The following is a 19,788-nucleotide window of genomic DNA, read 5'->3' on the forward strand; positions in this document are numbered from 1 at the left end:
TGTTGATCGCTTTGTTGCCCTCTGCCGAACAGTCTCATTAAAAGCCGGACCTAACCAAGCCAGACCAATAATATTTTCTCAAAACCTAGTCTTGTAACTAGTTCCTAAGTTGGCAGTTTTGCACAAGCCGCTGCGACATCGTTTGAACTGAGCTGTGGAAGCCGCACCGTGTTGGGTATCTAACCTATCGTTCGGAATCTTTCCCTAAATACAGGTTATCGCCATAATATCGACGTATATCTTTAATTTGCAATAAAAGAACTGACCTTAAAGGTTTTCAATTATTACAAAATGTAAAACTAAACGGCATAAAAGTCATGCTTTTTATTTTCATCTTGTAAGCCTATATCATAGCTGCAACATATTGATACTGGTATGTAGAGTAGGAACTGAATGGTTAGCACGTGTTGGCCTTTGGTTCAAGGGGTCTCTACTGGGTCGAGGATTTTAATTTTCCTTGGTTAATTCCAACGGTTCGGGGGCTGTCTGCTGAATTAAACATTAGAATTCATCTTAGGTAGGGCTGCATTTTCATATGCACGTAGATCGCCTATCATGCATCAACTCGAAAGACCTGCACCCGGCTCCGGAAGCCATGCGCCATTATTGTTTTTATAATATATTTACCTAACAAAAAATGTCCCAATACAGTACCCGTATTTTATTATTTTGCTTTCCCCCTATTCCTTATGTTGCCCGCATTTAGTTTTCCCGCATCCGTCGTCATTTTCCTCCTGCCCCCCGATAAAAGATGCATCGAGGTTTTACTGTATATGTTATGATCACCCCTGAAATTAAATACACAGAGTTACATCTTGACGAGTGCTCATCTGTTTTCACTTAACACTGGGAACACTTTCCGTGATCGTATAAAACAAGGAAATTAAGCAGAATATGCCTCCCAAAAAAGACTGATAATATTTCTTAGTTGAAATCATTACAAACACCACTAAAAATACGAAGTAGCTTAGAAATTTGTCATACAATTCCACAAGTTTTAGAACTACCGCCAATGTTACACACGCACACAAACAAAGCCTTTCAGCTGCTACGAAGCACGCACAGTTACTAAAGTTTTTTCATATAAACTCACAGCCTGCTACTTTTCATGGATTTCTTCAAAATCGTAGCCTGCTACTTGTTTGAGAACATCTCATTGAATGAAGTAGCAGTTGAGGTAGAACAGGTGACAAAAACACGGTGATAATCGAAAATGTGATTATCGATACATTTACCAGTCAAATTTCAAACACTGCATCTCATCAAGACCAACTACAGTTAGAGAGCAAAACCAAGCACGGATATTCAAAATCCGTACAATAACGTTGTTCATCCATACAACTGTAAAACACACTCAAAATTCGTACATTTTACGGAAAAACCAGAATACTTGGCAGGTATGCACATGTATACAACTTTCTCCAACTACTAATAACAATACTTTGTACTTAAAAAGGATCGTTCAGAGTAACAGCAGAGCATGCAAAGACACCATTATTTCTCATATGAGGATAAGAAAACTGAATACAAAAGTTTACTCATATACAGTACAATATTATTATGCAAAGACACCATTATTTCTCATATGAGGATAAGAAAACTGAATACAAAAGTTTACTCATATACAGTACAATATTATTCTTAAAAGAAGGTAAGTAAATTGAATGCAAAACATACCTTCAAAAGAAAAATTGGTAGTCAACATATTTTGTAGTTTTTCTATTACATCATCCAGGTCACCATGCAATTCATCTAATGATGGTTTCGGATTATGTTGATTCTGAAGCCATAAGCTAAGTCCACTGGAGCTCTCCTGACTTTGTTCAACATCATCTTTATGAAGCCACGTGCTGAGATCTGCGACAGATCTCTCCGAGAGACTCGGTAGTGTCGTGACAGTGCTTGACGTAGTTAGTTCATTTTCCACATTGTTTCCAGCCAAGTCAGACTTCTCCATTTGCCATGATAGCACATGCAGCCTTTTTACGTCTGAAGCATGCTTCTCTTCCTCTCTTGTGATAGGACTGATACTGTCCAGGTCTGGAACAGTTGGTAGCCCACAGTATCTCTTCCTCGGAGTAATTGGTACGATGGGAGTGCTTTCCATGTGACGGAGAGGACGATGGATTTGATGAGAAAGAGGACCAGGAACATGTACTTGTGAGATATAAATCTGGAATTCAAAGGAACAGGATAACTTAAATTAATAAAGAAAGAAAAAGTGGTATATCATGTAAGTGAATCAATAATAGATACAATACGGAAAAGGAGAAATGCTGTTTGTTTTTTTTTTGTCACATATTCAGACTGCCAGAAACCCAACTAGTGAAGCAGTTACAGTATTTAGTTACTTCTGGAAAAACAAAACAAAGAACACCTGGTTCACAGAAATCATAAATGATTTACAAGAATTCAATTTATTAATGCTCCAGACTGAAGGCAGAGAAGAGAATTCTAAGGAATAAACACTTGCGATTCAAACGCATAACACTTGAACAAAGAAAATACACCATTACTGACAACCAAAGGGCAGCCAGGTCAGACAGGATGAAGAAGTTTTGGGAGCAGAAGACGAAGCTGAAAAGCTGACTCTGTTTAATACTATTAGATTTGAATGTACATGGCTGATTAAAGTGCTCCAATGTGGGCATAAACTATGTAAAAAAAAAAAAAAAAAAGGAAATAAATAAAAGTTTTTTTATAATAATACACAAGTACAGCATAGTGTCCACGTTTCAACTCTGCCACTGTGCAACATCACTGGTTCTCAGAAGAAGCCATAAGCTTGGCACTAACCTCTACAAAAACATTTTACAAATTTATAGCATTAGTGTGAAGAAAGTGTTATTGCAAGGTAAGCTGTACATGGATTTTCATTTCACAAATCCCACATACAGTACCTCTGGAAAGTAAAGGTGAGGTGAAACAAATCATTGACAGATTCACTATAGTTTTTATGCTACAGTGTCATTCTGATAAGAAAGCAATTTCATATTCAGGCTTGTATTAGATATTATAGCAATTAATGTCTTTAATAACACAAGGGATACAATTTAAACATGTATGTAAACTTGTGGCTGTTACAAGTGGTTATTTGACTACAAATAGAAGTTTTAAAAAGTAACTGGTATACCTGCACCTCCACAAAGCCATACAAGCTACCTTACAGCAGTTGCTTGAAGTGACTTCTCTTGGCACTAAGGAAAGCTTCACAATGCTAGCAATTGGAATTAATTATACTGCTTACCAGTAAAGGCTTTGGGGATTTACAGAAATCAGGGGCCTGTTCCACAAACGAACTTCGAAATTTTTCAACTTCGCACTTTTCAATTCTTGCAAAGTGCAAAATCTTTCTGTTCCACCATGATCTAAGTTGTACTTTTCAATTTATTTGCAAAGTGAAAAGTTTTTGCGAATGAACGATCTGATCAAATTTATTCCATGGACAAACTGTATGTTACTTTATGATTTTAATGTTTTATTTTTCGCGGCAAACTTGATGGTATCATTGTGGTACTGGTAATTTTAAAGTTTTGATCATGGGAAAAAAAGGTTATTACAAGCTGGCTGTGCTGCAAGCAAGGAGAAATGGGACATCCTTTTTGGCAACTTTAAAAATAACCTCTCAAATGATGACACACATCAATGCAGTGAGCTCGCAGTTGCGATCAACAGTATTCTGTAAGAAGGAAGTCAGCTCCCGGGCGCAACTATCTTTACATCGGTCTGTTTTCAGACCAACTTTGCTTTACGAGAGCGAAAGCTGGGTGGACTCAGGATATCTTATTCATAAGTTAGAAGTAACAGACATGAAAGTAGCAAGTATGATTGCTGGTACAAACAGGTGGGAACATTGGCAGGGGGGTGCTCGGAATGAAGAGATCAAGGCTAATTTAGGAATGAACTCGATGGATGAAGCTGTACCCATAAACTGGCTTCGGTGGTGGGGTCATGTGAGGCGAATGGAGGAGGATAGATTACCCGGGAGAATAACTGACTCTTATGGATGGTAAGAGAAGTAGAGGTACACCAAGACGACGATGGTTAGACTCAGTTTCTAACGATTTAAAGATAAGAGGTATAGAACTAAATGAGGCTACAGCACTAGTTGCAAACAGAGGATCGTGGCGACGTTTAGTAAATTCACAGAGGCTTGCAGACTGAACGCTGAAAGGCACAACAGTCTATAATTATAATGTATGTATGTATGTATGTATGTAATCATCTGCATTATAATGTATCAGTACTTAATATGTACCACCACCTGCATGAATTAAAATTTCTTAACAAAGGCCATTATCCAATTATTAAATACCTTTCTTCTTGGTTTAATACCACAAATGATTTCATTATTAACTTAACATTAATATGATTTACTTAGAGTCTGCTTATTTGTTGAAAAATAAAAGCCCCATTCTCGTAAAATGGCCTCTTGGTTTCAGGTTATGTTAAGTCTGATGTAATATCACCCATGGTGAAATTAATATATTAAAGTGGCATAATTGTTAATTATATTAAATTCAGTTTAGGCTGAAATTAAAACTTAATTAAGTAGGCTTACCGGTATCAAGAGCAGTGAAACAAATCCGAAGGAAAGTACTTTAATAAGCATTCTGACTAGTGATTACTTAAAGAGTAATATTATAAATGAACCAGGCTTTTTGTAGGTTTGTGGTTATGTAGCACATCATTAAATCTCTATTCCTGTGCATTCATGACAGTAAACAAAATGATTTATGGATATTTATATTCATAGATGCCTAATCAGTGCTCTTTACCAGGCTGTAAGAATCGAGCAAAGCAAACGGCTACTTAACAGTGTTCAACAACTTTCCAAAGGATCCTCTGCCGAGACTAAAATGGATTAATAGTATTCCAAGAAAAAACTGGGTAGTAACTTCAAACAGCTGTGTTTGCATAAACATTTTTAGTGAATCAGACATAGGCAGGAAATATACAAAGATAAAGATGATCTTACCAAGACATTTCCTAGAAGCAGGCTACTTCTCAATCTAGGTGCCATTCCTTCCAGTTTTCCTAACTTGCCACATTATCTGAGCAAGGATCAAAGTGTCCCTCACAAAGACCCCACAGAGAGAGAGAATTAGTACTTGAAAAGAAACTGAAGAAAAAATCCTGTTAGAAAGTAATAATATCAGAGGTTTTGAATCGTTCAAGAAAATTATTGTTCAGAATTATCTGAAATACTTAAAACAATGCAAGGTTTGCATTTTGCTGATTAAGATTCAAATACTTTCAATACATCTTAGAATGTAAAAGAAATACTGAAGGTGAAGAGCAGTATTAAGGTTGACAAAGATTTTGCAGTTCAAATAGCTGTAAACAATTTTATAATTACCCACCAGAGCAAATTTAGGCATGCTTTTAAAACATAACAGCAGCTTAGTCAACATAATAGTAGCTTAGTAAGTGGTCACAGTTGGAGAATTTATTTGTTCACTATATAAATGGAAACTACGACGATGTTCTTACTTTACATGTAACTAATCTCATTATTAGACCCGTATTGAACTATGCTATGATATGATATACTAACAATTTGTTGGTTGTTTTGATCCACCTTTTCAATACAAATTACAGTTTGTGATGGTAAGTTGTATTGTTACAACACTAATTTACCGGGACATGTTTCGCTTTTATTCACAAGCATCATTAGCCTATACAATTGCCTCAAGGTTTGTCATATTTGGATTGTTGTTACAAATTTCATTACATTGAATGTAAATCTAATTTCAGTGATAATATTTAAAACATAAGAATAATATACACATTAAAAATTATGACAATATGATTTGCAATGTTAAAATGGAGTAACTCTTAATTCTAAAACACATTGACGTCCAAAACACAGTTTTTACAATTTGAAAATTTGGCTAAAAATTGTTTGCAATGTTAAAATAAAATTGATTCAACTATAATTTGGCATTAAAATTTGAGTCATAAATATAAATATTGGATGTTAATATATAGGAGCCATAGTTTCTGAAGTGCGTTGGTTTCTAGAATACAGTAACATTTCAGTATTGAGAATTTTAGTTAAGAATTGTGCTCTCTAAATAATGTTATTTAAAAAGACTAATTTTGCATCATGCGTGATTAGAGTCATGATGATAATCTAGAATTGAAGTCTTGGGTTCGTTGGAAAATGGCTTCTAGATTTGATGAGGCTTGCTGCTGCAGTTTGGCAATTTGATCAGAGGAAGTATTGACATATTTAATTCTTGTTTGTAGCGACCAGACTCTCCGTTGGAAGTTGATTGTTGTGATGTAAGTTATGGTTAAAAGGGGCTTCAATCCAAATTTTGAGTATCTGATTATGTTTCTTTCGATTTATAGAATTATTATTATAGATTTATAGAAGAAGCATCTGGAACAAATGGAAATGAACTTAAGTAATATTGTGTGTGTGTTGTGCTTGTAATGTGAGTGTTGATGTTGCATTATCACTCACCCCTTTGTCTGCTGCTACAGAATCTTGTGGACCTTATTGCATTACTGTGACTATTGTCTGTTGTGGTTCTACTCCTTGTGTTGTACGTATGAAAGAGCTGTTGTGAAGGGCGGGTAGGGGGTTGAGGGGAAGAGATGTTGGGCGGGGCGTTCGCTATTGACGTGCTATGTGGTAGGGAATTCTTATCTGTTGTCGAGGTAGAGGACGATCCTGCAGGCGGGGCGTTAAGCTTTGGCGTATTATGTGGAGCGGGACTTTTTTGCGTTGCCAAAATGGTTTCAGTTGTGAGTGTATTTAGATTGAATATTTTAAAGAATTTGCTTTTATCTGATTTGAGATTTTGTAATAATGTTGGCAAGTGCTCTATTAACGGACTTTTTATTTCGACCGCGTCATTCAAGTTTTTTTTCCTTTATTAAAGCGTTGATCCAAATAAATATATATGTTTTCGAACTCTGTCATTAGGTTCCCCTTTTCGATTCTTTTGATTATTGTAAGGTCTTTGTCTATTGAGGTGTAATGATGGCCAGTTTCTTTCATATGATTACTCATTGCAGAGTATTTATTGTGTTTTAAGGCGTTAAAGTGTTCCATGTACCTGGTTAGGAAACTGCATCCAGTTTGGCCAACATATGAAGATTTACACTGTGCGCATGTTAGTCTGTATATTCCGGAGCCTTGAAATTTGTTACTGTACGCATTTACCGTGTTATGGTTAAAAAATAAGTTTTTGTTAGTGTTATATGTTTTAAAGGCTATTTGCATATCCCGTTTTTTGAGTAGGTTTGCTATTTGGTGAATCTTTGAACTGGTGTAAGTGAAGGTTGCGTATTTGGATTTTTTAGTCTTTTCCAGTGCGAGGTTTATGGCTATTTTGAGCTTTACTTTGTTGATGATTCGATTTACTATGTTCTTACTGCCGACACACTGAAAAGTAATGTTTTCCATGCTTTAATGTTGCTTGAAAGAAAGATTGAGAAAGCAGGCACAATTGTAGTCAGTATGCTTTTAACGAGAACAGTTAGGGTTGTTTCTTACTAAAGATACATTATTAATAATAATAATAATCTTTTTGGCTTTATGTCCCATTACTACTTTTATGGTTTTCAGAGACGCCGAGGTGCCGGAATTTAGTCCCGTGGGAGTTCTTTTACGTGCCAGTAAATCTACCGACACGAGGCTAATGTATTTGAGCACCTTCAAATACCACCAGACTGAGCCAGGATCGAACCTGCCAAGCTGGGGTCATAAGGCCAGCACCTCAACCGCCTGAGCCACTCGGCCTGGCAAAGAGACATTTTTCTGTACATACAATAATGATAACATTCATTACATATATGCAATCAGCAGGGTGCTATGAGGCATTGGGAGAAAATGTTCTCGGTTTACCACATATGAAGTATTTGCAACAGCTGGGTTCAAAATTCGGCATTTCACATGTGGACAGGAATCAAAATATGCATTTTCTTAAATAGTTATCACAGTTTTTAACAGAAAGAGAGAAAATAGCGATTTTGCAATTAGATGAAATATATGTAAAGCAAAGTGTAGAGTATAAAAGTGGCATGCTTACTGGCTGTGCTACCAATAGTTTGTAGACTGAAGCTAGTACAGTCCAGACATTTATGGTATCATCTGTATTTGGAAATTTTAAGGAAGTTATTCACTTGTGCCAGTATATAATTTGAAAAGTAAAGAGTTACAGGAGTTTTCCTATATGATTGTGGATTTACAGTCCTCACAGTAATACAGCAAACTGTCAATCATCCGAGTTAATGCGGACCCGGGATTGCACGGATTACAGAAAAACAAGAATAATCTTACCAGAAACTGTGCATTTAAAAACACAGTATTCTGTATGACTGGCTTTCAATTCACTTTTGGGATACATCATACAATTCTTTCCTGTTTCGGTTTTTCATTCACATTTTTCCTGACAACAGTCTTCATTTTCCAGAGTCAAAAATTGGTATAGCCAAACAAATTTTGTCCTTGCACACTAGTAACAGATCAATACATTTCAATAACCCAGTGTGCGTGATAGTGGTTTCCTCGATCACCTCGTCTTAACTCTCCTCCTCTACCAAACAAACTTTATTCACAATATCCACTTCCTAAGGAAATAGTTTGGCAAAGATACAGACAGGAAATCATCTGCGGACATGTTACGAAGTTAGAGTCACAGCATTCACCTGAAGACAAAACGGGAAACAAATGAAAATATTTCTGAAAATATTTCAGGGCCGACTGATGGTTGGTACATTTGCTGATTTATTTTTATACAGCCTATATTGCAGTGTTTATTTCATTACTGCATAGAGTGACAGATATGGTACACTATCAACAATAACTGGATGTGAGCTGCATGTGCCATCTGTTGAGGGAGTAAGGAAGTATTTGGCATTCATCCCTTGTTTGTGTTGTAAGCAGTTGACTAGATGTCTGACCACAAGAGAGTTGTATTTCATACAGTAATAGTTCGATTTGTGTTTTTATAAAATTACTGTGGAAGCATTCATATGTCAGGACATCTGTAAAGAGGTAGGTTTGAACATTTGTCAACTGGAGTAATTATAATCTTTCAAATTAGGTCTGTGACAGATATGGCATAACATGCAGCTGTGACATAATCTATTTCTTGCTACTGGAAGTATAACAGTCCAATCTCTTTCCTTTCAGTTGGTTTACTGGAATGGATGTAGGAAAGTTTTATGCCTCTTCAACTCACGTACTAATTATACCCAACGGGAATATTAGTGATGACCCTGATCCATCAGATGATGATAGTGCATTACGTATAGAAGAAAAGAGATATGACATTCTTGCTGCAGAGTCAGATGATGACATTCCTAAAATACACAACACAAGAAATTTATTATTTATTTCATGTCAGAGTGTTGAGAAACTTAAAAATATAAATAAGGTATTATATACAAATAAAACAGAATACATTTTATGTCATAAAACATGTTTCACACAATGTCTGCCCAGAAATGAGCAACAGAAATTACCTCTTCAGTGGCTTGAATCAAGTCTTGAAGTGTACAACGAACAGGGCAGGACTGACAGTCATACAGGTGTTGGGTAGTTTGTTGCTCCCCACAATCGCAGAAGTCTGATCTTTCAGATAACCCCATTTTTAAGGTTATCCTTGGATTTACCTACTCCACTCCTCAAACGATTAAGTGCCTTCCAGGTTGTCCATTCCAAATGATGACCAGGGGGTGGAGATTCAGAAGGCACCATCCAGTCACAAGAAATAATGTTACTTTTATCCCAGAAACAGAATCAGATACTGATGATGATATTGAGGTTAGGCCTACTGAATACCTTGACCTTGATGACATTCCTCTGGCGGATAGGCTTGCTACAATCCAAAACAATTCAAAGGCAACAATCGAGGTGGGGAAGACTAAAATTGACTGGAATATAGGGAATCTGGAAATAATGGAAGATGAAACAAAAATTAACTGGAAATATTACTCTACCACAGGAAATTTTGGACCTTGATTCTCCAGTAGAATATATCCAATATTTCTTTACTAGTGAGATTGTGCAATATATAACTGAACAAAAAAACTTCTATTCTCTTCAATGCTGGCCCAATAAATCTGTAAATGTTAGTACCGATGAAATAGAACAGTTGATTTGTATGTCCATACGCATGTCAGTAATTCAACTCCCAGCAACGAGGCACTACTGGTGCAGATACCTTGGCCATCCTGAGGTGAGTGATGGGAAGAAGTGAAACGTTTCATTCATTTCTGTGACAATAGTACCACCAGGTGAACCTAATCACAACAAACTCTTCAAAATTTGTCCGTTACTGGACAAATTGCATGAAAGATTACCGACTGTACTAAAAGAGGAATTCCTAGCTGTCGATGAGCACATTATTACTAAGAAATGTAGGTCTTCAATCAAACAGTTCAACCCAAAGAAACCACACAAGTGGGGGTTCAAAGCCTTTGTCCTAAGTGGTGTGTCAGGCTTCAGCTATGATTATGAAATATTTGCAGGAGCTTAGAGCAATGTTGTAATACCTGGTGCTCCAGACCTACGAGCCAGCAGTAATGGTGTACTGCGGCTTACCCAAACAGTCCCTCGACACGTGAATCATAAGATATTTTTTTGACAACTAGTTCACTAGCGTCCCTTTGGAAGTATACTTACACAAGGAAGGACTACTATCACTAGAGACAGTTCATTCCAATTGTGTACCTTGCTGTGTTATGCCTAACGAGAAAGAAATGAAGAGGAAGGGGCGAGGTAGCATGGTTGAAAAAGTTGCAACAGTGAATGGTGTAGATCTGTCAGTAGTTTTGTAGTTTGATAACAAAGTAATGAACACTTTGTCAACATATTATGTTGGTAGCAAACCAGAAAGTGAGAAAAAAAAGGCTATTCAGAAAGGGAAATGAACACAGAATGATAACTTGTCCATGTTCCGTGATGGTCTACAATGACTAATATGGGGGGCTGTAGATCTTCTAGATTCCATGTTGGGATATTATAGGATTCAAATCAGGTCAAAGAAGTGGTATCTGAAGATATTCTTTCACCTCATAGACTTAGTTTGTGTAAATAGCTGGTTGCTATGGAGAAGAAATAACTCATACTACATGCCTCTGGTTGATTTCAAGGTAGCTGTTGCAAAAGCCCTCTGTAGAGCAGGGAAAGCAGTATCAAGAAAATGAGGTAGGCCAAGCAACGAAGTCCAAAAACAACTGGATATTAAAAAGAAGAGGGGGCCTGCAACAGAACTCCCACAGTGCGATGTACGACAGGACGGAGTAAATCACGTACCAAAATGGCTGGAAAAATGTCCAAGTTGTAAGCACCCAGACTGTATAGGAAAATCTTTTGTAGCTTGTCAGAAGTGCAATGCAGAATTGTGCTTAAACAAGGACAAAAATTGCTTAATGAAGTTTCACGAGGACTAGCTAGGTTAGTGTCATGTTGTAAGAACTAACTATATTTGCGTGCAAGTGTCATAAGAACTCGCTATTACTGTGTCACAGATTGTGAGGACTTGTTAAATTAGTGTAATTTCTGAAACCTTTTGTCATTTTCATAGATTAAAACTAAACTTTGAAGTGTAGTACTTTTAATTGAATATGTATAACCCTCTCTGAATGTACCGGTATGCCATTTTCTGTTTCCAAGTTACCATTGATACCATCAAAAGATAACAGTTATTGCATGCTGTCCCATATATGGCACAAACCATAAACCAACAACAAAGATCTGCCACATGAAGTTCAGATATTTTGAACTATTTTTCCGTAAGTCGGGACGCTATATTTAAGCAGTCAGAATTTTTTCAGGAAGAAAAAAAAAATGTCATGCAGTAAGGGGTTGACTTAATCTATGACACTGTTCAATTCTTGAAATGTGTTAGAAACTGTGACAACTGTTAAGCTTATTTTGAGTTTGAATCGCCCCCTATTCCGTGTGGTTGTAGTGTAATCTATCACAGACAGATCAAACTTGCTATATCCCACGTTCCACCTATTGGGACCAGATGCCCGTAGCGGCAATTTTCTAGTGCAACCTTGAGTTGGGTACCATAACTAATTATCAAGAATTAGTGTGTTTGGAGGTTTGGTAACCTAACCACCCTTCAATTGTTTGTTATTTTGGAATTATCATCCCTGTTTTAAGGTTTATACGCGTATCAATATCTGCCTTATTAAATTCAATTCCACCAATAAAAAAATACATGGCATCCTTGTTCTAGAACTATCCACCAGCTGTCTATAAAAACTGAGAAGTTTTTTTGAGGTAAGATGTCCTCTGTATTATATCTTTGAGTGTTCTACATGGCTGAGGAGGTCTTCTCGGGAGATGCTGGGGCAGGGGTTGGCCTGAGAAGGTGGCATAACGAGATAAAGGCAAAATTTTCATCTAATTTTATGAACATTATCTGCATGTGAATAAAGGGAAGATTCCAGTGTCCCCCCTTAGATCGATCTGCACTTACTTTAACTTTCTCTTTTGACTTAAGTTTAAAATGTAGGTTTTTCTAAGCAGTCTTAGGAACTAAATGTAATCACCCCTAATGGGGATTTTGTAAAATGTAACGAAGCACGAGTCAGCACCGTAATTTCCCTTCTATTTTGTCTTTGGGTGACTAAGTTTTCCTACTTTCTAAATTGATCAACCTTCCTTTCTGTCTTTAATTCTCTTTTCTTTAGTCACCAAGTAGTATGACCAATCTTCTGCATGATCAGGCCTTATGCTCTGTTAGGTGTTGCTTTAATCTTTAACTTCAGAGTGCTCGAGTGTTTTCCAGCCTCCATTATTCAAAATTTGTTCTCGGCCTTTCTCCTTAACCATAACCGTTTTTCTCCTGTTTATGGTCGTGTAGGATGGGCTTCGGCCTCTGTAAACCTTCTGGATCCTGTAATCCTTTCTTCAAAATGTGGCTCTCCCATTATATTTGGGGAGTGAGTGTAATACTTGCTTAAGCTCTTAAGAGCACGAAGTATTGTCTACCTTAAGTGTTAATGGTTTAACACTAAATATTAACGTAATCTCCTGGCCACATATTGTAAAATATGCTTCTGGGTTTGAGACCTGTCCTATGTAACTCTCTTTCAGAAGCTACGGCTTCTTTCTCTGAACTGTATTGACTATTTTCTCTTGGTTATGTCAAGGGTAGCCTATCTTTGTAACTTGTAAATTTACAAGACCCATTGCTTTGAATCCTCTGACTGACTTATTCGAGATGGGAGTTCTCCCAATATTGTAATTCTGAGCTCATAAACTCCCCTGTAGTTATTGTTAAAGTTTCTCTCTTGTCTAATCTCTGTTGTTCTAAAAAAGAAAATAAATAATAATAATAATAATAATAATAATAATAAAAAATAAATTCAAGTAAAAAGTAAATTTGTGTCCTCATCCTGAGGTGGTGCAGCTCTTTCCAGGGACAACTTCAATGGAAGTGAGCTGCATGTGTTATCTGAGCCACATACAAGCCTTCCTGCTATTCTTAAATTTCTGGCAGTAGCGGTAATCGAACCCAGCCCCCTGAGGACAGCAGCTAATGGTGCTACCGTTATGCTACGGAGGCAGACAATTTTTCAAGTAAATATTATTGACAAAATTTAAGCGTCAGTTCATGCTTTGTCCAGCCATTCACCCTTCGCGCTTCTTTGCCTCTCTGTTCCATGGAAATCATCATAATAGAAATAAATGGCTCAATTTAAAAGATCAAAAAAAGAAAGTTGCTTTCCAGGATTTAAGGAGTTAGACTATGACACTAATACTGTTGTAATGCAGGCTGGGTTTTCAGCTGTAATAAATAATAATAATAATAATAATAATAATAATAATAATAATAATAATAATAATAATAATAATAATAATAATAATAATAATAATAATAATAATAATAATAATAATAATAATAATAATAATAATAATAATAATAATGGTGTGTGGCCTCTGGAAATACCTGGTGCAGGTTTTTGTATTTGACGCTGGTAGGCGACCTGCATGTCATGATGAGGATGAAATGATGATGAAGACGGCCCCCATGCCAGGGGAATTAACCAATTACGGTTAAAATTCCCGACCCTGCTGGGAATCAAACCCGGGACCCCTGTGACCAAAGGCCAGCGCGGTAATCATTTAGCCATGGAGCTGGACTTTTCAGCTGTGAGAGATCTATACAGGAATGAGTCAGAAAATCTTATTAAACTTGGTCCTAGGTTGAACTACAAGTCTGTCTATCCAAGCAATACTGAGTAGTAAAATGTTAACTCGGCACTTAACATATTTCATGAAACAACACATACAGCACTGTAATCCACTGGCCAAGCTAACAGTGCAGTGTTGGTGAAAATAATTCTCCAATGAAGGATCATTGTAAATACCAAACATATTGTAAAGGGAACCAGAAAGGACAATCTGCTTACAAAACATACATTTGACACCATGTACAGTACTGCAGTACAGGCATGCTGTGTAAAAATATAACAGTAGGATTATCCAAGCATCAAGTACCATATATTTTGCCCAATAAATTCCAGACACATGGCTTGGAATACAGATTCAGTTCTTACAGACAGCTGTCTGGAGCAAACTGTACGTTAATTACAGCCATGGATACCTTATTCCCAATTTCAGCCCTTACCTATCCCATTATTGCCAAAAGACCTTACCGAGTCAGTGTGACATTAAAGCACTGCCAAAAATATATCACAAATTCTCCCACTTATTTGTTCCTCCAACTATATAATTTTGTTACCACAGCTTTCCGCCACTGGATTCATTTTGCAGGTTTGTATTCTGGTCTTGCTTCTTTTTCTTATTACCCATATACCTGTGTTGCATAGGTCAATATGAGTACATGGTAAGTCCTGTAGGAAATTCCTTTGCATTTGTGTGGGCACTTCACTGCTCTAAATTACAGTAATTTAAATTATTAATTGAAGAATTTCCCTGCTCTTATAACTCACTGATTTATTTCCTTCCTGTTTTTCCCCCATTTCTTAAAAACTTTCTAACCTCTGAAGTTTCTCTCTTCCATACGTACTCCCAAAGTTTTTCTTGCAAGTAATGATGATGACTACTTCACTATTCTTTGCAGAGATCTTCATTCCATACAGTGCAACTAACACCACCTATGCATTCATCATATTTTGTACTGTAACTCACTACAGTACATTTCCAAATGAACAAATAATCTTCCATAAATTGCATTTTTCTTTTCTCTTTCTGCATCAGACTTTTGGACCACTAAATCAATGTCATTATTATAACCTTCTCATACTCTCAATGATTTTCTCGCAAAGAAAATTAGGTCTGCTCTTGATCTTCCACTTTTGAAACCAAACTGATCTTATATCTGCTGTTCAGATAAGAAAGCCAACAGGAGCAAACTAACGTATATACGTGAATCTGGCACCCTAATTTTAGGAGAGAACATTTTTTTTAAATGCTAGTATACTGTACCTTGAGTAGTTTGAGCCTCTCCACTTGAGCTTCAATTTGCGCTCTGTGATCCATAAGACAAGCTCCTACTCTACCCCCTTCTTCCTTCAAACACAGTTCAGCAATCTCCTGCTGTAAATGTCTGCAAATATATGTTAATGAACACTTTAGTACACAAGAACCTCGATCATCCAGATTAAGTGGGACTGGAACTAATCCAGATTATCCATAAAAAACTAAAAAAACAAAACAAATACAGTACATGTTATGTTATTAACATAATTTGTATAGTACCGTAATACCAGTACCTTTTTTCAATTTTACAAAAATTATAAGATCACTTTTCTACATTTACAACTGTTTTATGCACTAAATTAATGTGGTTTTTTTTTTTTTTTTCCTGTTTTACACTTGTACAGCGTTTCCACGCAGCACAATCAAGGAGACATTTTACTAACAACAGTTCTGCCAGTGTGGTTTCAGTCTAGGATTCTAAATAGGCCATCAGTTTGTCCAGCTGCATTGTTGTCTCTCCACGAGTCATTGTTTCTTCTGATTGAGCGCCGATTTCATTTTCGAATTTACCATCAGTGAATTAATAGTGTGTTGCATTCAGCAGAGCATGAATTCGAATCCCACCTCGGCTGTCCTGGGAATGGTTTTCCACGGTTTCCCATTCTCAATTCCAGGCGAATGCCGGGACGGTACCTTTGATAAACCGTGGCCGTATTACTTCCAATTCCTGTCCTATCCTTGGCGGAAAAGACATTCAAGAAGAGTCGACCCCCCCCCCAAAAAAGAAATATTAAACAAGTAAAAATGAATTATTTTCTATCTGGATAAACCAGAGATCCAGATTAATGAGGGCCTCATAAACGAGGTTCCTGTGTATATGTAATGAGAATAACAATCTAAACAGTGATAGGTGCACCAAGTGAAGCATGCAATGGACTGAAAACTATATTCTTCATCATTTGGGACAGGATTTTGGTAACATTTTCATAACTTTTCATTTTTGGGGCACTGTGATTGAATTTTGTCCAGATATCATCATTAATGTCACCATTTTGTCCCTTTTTACATTTCCAACAATATTCCATATTTGCAGTTAAAATTAGTGAAAACAGTAAACAATTTCTGGGAACACGGACATATAGCTGCTGTAGTATTTACATGTAGTATGATATATTGAGATATTACGTCAAATGCCACAATCAATGCAGCCGGCGTATCACGTGTTCCAGTTAAAACTAATGGAAATGAATAATCAAGCGACTGTCCTTTTGTGTAATCTGCGAGGGGATTGTAAGTGCGTGGGGACTAACTGCGCCTGATATATTGTCCAAAAAAGTTTTAAGTAAACAGGAATTTCTTCTGCACTGGATAGAAGCAGAGACGATCTACTCTGGGAAGGGGAAAGTGAAAATGAGGATAAGGACAAGCCTTGTGACTATGAAAGCAGTGACAACAGAACGATCCCACCAACTGATCTGAAACACACGTGCACAAAAAGTGAAAGAAATGAATTTTTAATAGTTATATTAAAATATTTTATTAGAGCCAAACATTCTGTATTTAAGGCAGCTGCTGCATGATGAAATTGCAACACTGCGCAGACGTGGACTCGGCTCTACGCTGCGCTGTCTTGCTGTGGCATGGCGCTTGGTCATCTGACCAGTATCTGTAGCAATACATGAAGGAGGGCTTGATACAGAACTGTTTAAATGTGCTAATATAACTTTTTGCATAAATAAAATATACATATAAATACCGTAACTATTTTGTGTGTTGATCTGAAAACATTAGATGTTCCTTTTTCTGCTTTTAAACCATGCCAAACATAACCTACATTACCATATGTGAGATTTTTTTAAGATGAAAGGAAAAAAAGGGGTGTTATAGGCAAATAAATATGGTAATTAGGATGCAAAATGAATAGTTCATTTAACTTAAAAAGTGTCAAAGTTATAACGCATCAAAATATGGCTAAAATGTTCAGCAAAGTATACAGCAATTAACACATTAAAAATATGCTAGTGCTCAATGTGTTAATTGGCAGGACAAGTCCAACAACTGCATCACCACGAATTATTCATTACAAATAATCTTGTAACAGTCCCTCCAACACTGAAAAAATAGATACTGGGTCTCTGAGAAGTTGGCCATTTTCATCTTTAATTTGCATGATGTGGTCAATATTTTCAATGACGAACAGAATTTTAGCACCTATTCTCAAGCACGTTAAGTCTTCTAACCAACTTCAGGCAACAAAATCACAAGGATATTTTGGAAGAAACTTAAATGTAATTACTATTAATTAGTTAAAGACTGAATGTATTGAATAAATGTTAAATAACCTACAGATTGGCATTGTTTTCATAAACTTAATATCAATAAAGAAATTCCTTCTAAAACCAATGGAAGAAAACTGCGCGACATAATGAGAGATCGATCTTTTCAGTTATGATGTCAATTACGCCATAAAGGGAGAGGAGTGATTTTGTACTATGATCACCCAAAAGCAAATTCCTGGATGTCTTCCACGTCACCTTCATCTTGATCCGAATACATAAATGGTATAAAAATGTCATGCAACTTGACCGCAGTAAGATCGGTTCCCGGCAGAACTTTCAGCTCAACCCGTTGAAGCCAAACCGGTTGCAACAAGACCGAAACGCTTTGACATGTGCTGGGGTTCTGCAGGAGCACTGATTTACTGTGTAACAATCCTCATCATCTAGTAAGGACATCAATTGCTCAAGGCCTGAGACAAAGGGGATGGGAGGTGCATGAAGAAGTTCACTGCGTCTCTACCTATGACTCAACGAGAACAGAGGATATAACAACCACCAATAAAAGAGAGAATAAAGCGATGGTGTTAGATCCTATCATTATCTTCGAGAGGGACCTGCAACAAGTTCAGGATGTTAAGCTGGAAAAAGTATACACCACGCCTGCCTAATCTATCAGCCAAATATAATATTCCTCTTGGTCAGTGGGTTGTCAGAGGCGTCTTATTCGGATCCAGAGGTAACCTGCCGAAGAACACAGCCACTATCCTTCAAAATTTTAAAATTCCTTATTACAACATAGATAAAATCGTGTTACAGATCATAAGAGATTCTCTGCAAATTATACAGTTTCATTTATTCTCGAAGTCGTAATCTCCTTACAATGAATTTTCCAGAAAAGACATGATTTCATTATTTAATTACATACTGTAAGTTATATATTCTAGACCTTTATGGTCACCCTCACTGGAGGACGGAGAATTTATTTTTTAATAAATCTTACCACTACTACTACTACTACTACTACTACTACTACTACTACTACTACAACTTTTTTTTTCTTCACGTTGCACCGACACAGATACGTCTTATGGCGACGATGGGATAGTTTTGTCTCCTGTATGCAGTTATCAGACTGTGCCTCATAAATAGGCTTCTGATAAGTTCACCTGCATACACCCAGCGTCAGTGGGTAGGGTCTGACACATCCCACTCTGAAGAGTCTAGTGTCAGGCCTAAGACGAAACGCTGGTTAATAGATCAAACGCCTGAAAAGCCATACTTCTAATTGTTGATCTAATAAGTGGTATGTTCCGAGCTGTCAGTGGAGAGATGGCGTGGGAGGACATCAGTAGACGAATAAGTTTGGATGGTGTCTTTAAAAGTAGGAAAGATCACAAAATGAAGATAAAGTTGGAATTCAAGAGAACAAATTGGGGCAAATATTCGTTTATAGGAAGGGGAGTTAGGGATTGGAATAACTTACCAAGGGAGATGTTAATAAATTTCCAATTTCTTTGCAATCATTTAAGAAAAGGCTAGAAAAACAACAGATAGGGAATCTGCCACCTGGGCGACTGCCCTAAATGCAGATCAGTAGTGATTGATTCCATCTAAACAAATAATCCAAAACTGACAGAATACAGATCGAAGGACAAATTCGAAGAACTTGTATTAATAAAAGCTATCAAAGGGATGGGCAATGACGAATAGCACTTAATGTTGTATATCAGAAACTAGCAAGATACCCGTGCTTCGCTACGGTATTATACTGAAATTTATAATTAAATGCCTAACGTTTTATATATAACCCTCCGAAATATGCGATCTGATTACATAAAATCAGCTTCATGGTCCGTATCGCACTTCAATAGATTCACAATTAAGTATTTATTTATTTTCCACCTAGTCGATACAATGATTGCTTAAGGCAATTTTTAATGGTCAAAAGTGGTACATGTTTCGTATATTATCAACATCTTCAGCCACATAACACTGTTTAGATGTTGATAATATACGAAACATGTACCACTTTTGACCATTAAAAATTGCCTTAAGCAATCATTGTATCGACTAGGTGGAAAA

At 36.7% G+C, this 19,788-nt stretch overlaps 1 protein-coding gene across 1 annotated transcript in view; it reads right to left on the bottom strand.

The window, feature by feature from the left end:
* The window catches only part of LOC136874668 (dystrophin), a 174,470-nt gene that overhangs the window by 20,366 nt on the left and 134,316 nt on the right, over nucleotides 1-19,788 (bottom strand). The window contains exons 9-10 of the mRNA XM_067148302.2: nucleotides 15,434-15,554; nucleotides 1,678-2,173 (exon numbers count right to left, since the gene is read on the bottom strand). Of these exons, the coding sequence (XP_067004403.2) occupies nucleotides 1,678-2,173; nucleotides 15,434-15,554 (617 nt within the window). The remainder of the gene's footprint in view (nucleotides 1-1,677; nucleotides 2,174-15,433; nucleotides 15,555-19,788) is intronic.

The sequence above is a fragment of the Anabrus simplex genome, chromosome 5 (genome assembly GCF_040414725.1).
Source record: "Anabrus simplex isolate iqAnaSimp1 chromosome 5, ASM4041472v1, whole genome shotgun sequence".
NCBI classification, from domain to species: Eukaryota; Metazoa; Arthropoda; class Insecta; order Orthoptera; family Tettigoniidae; genus Anabrus; species Anabrus simplex.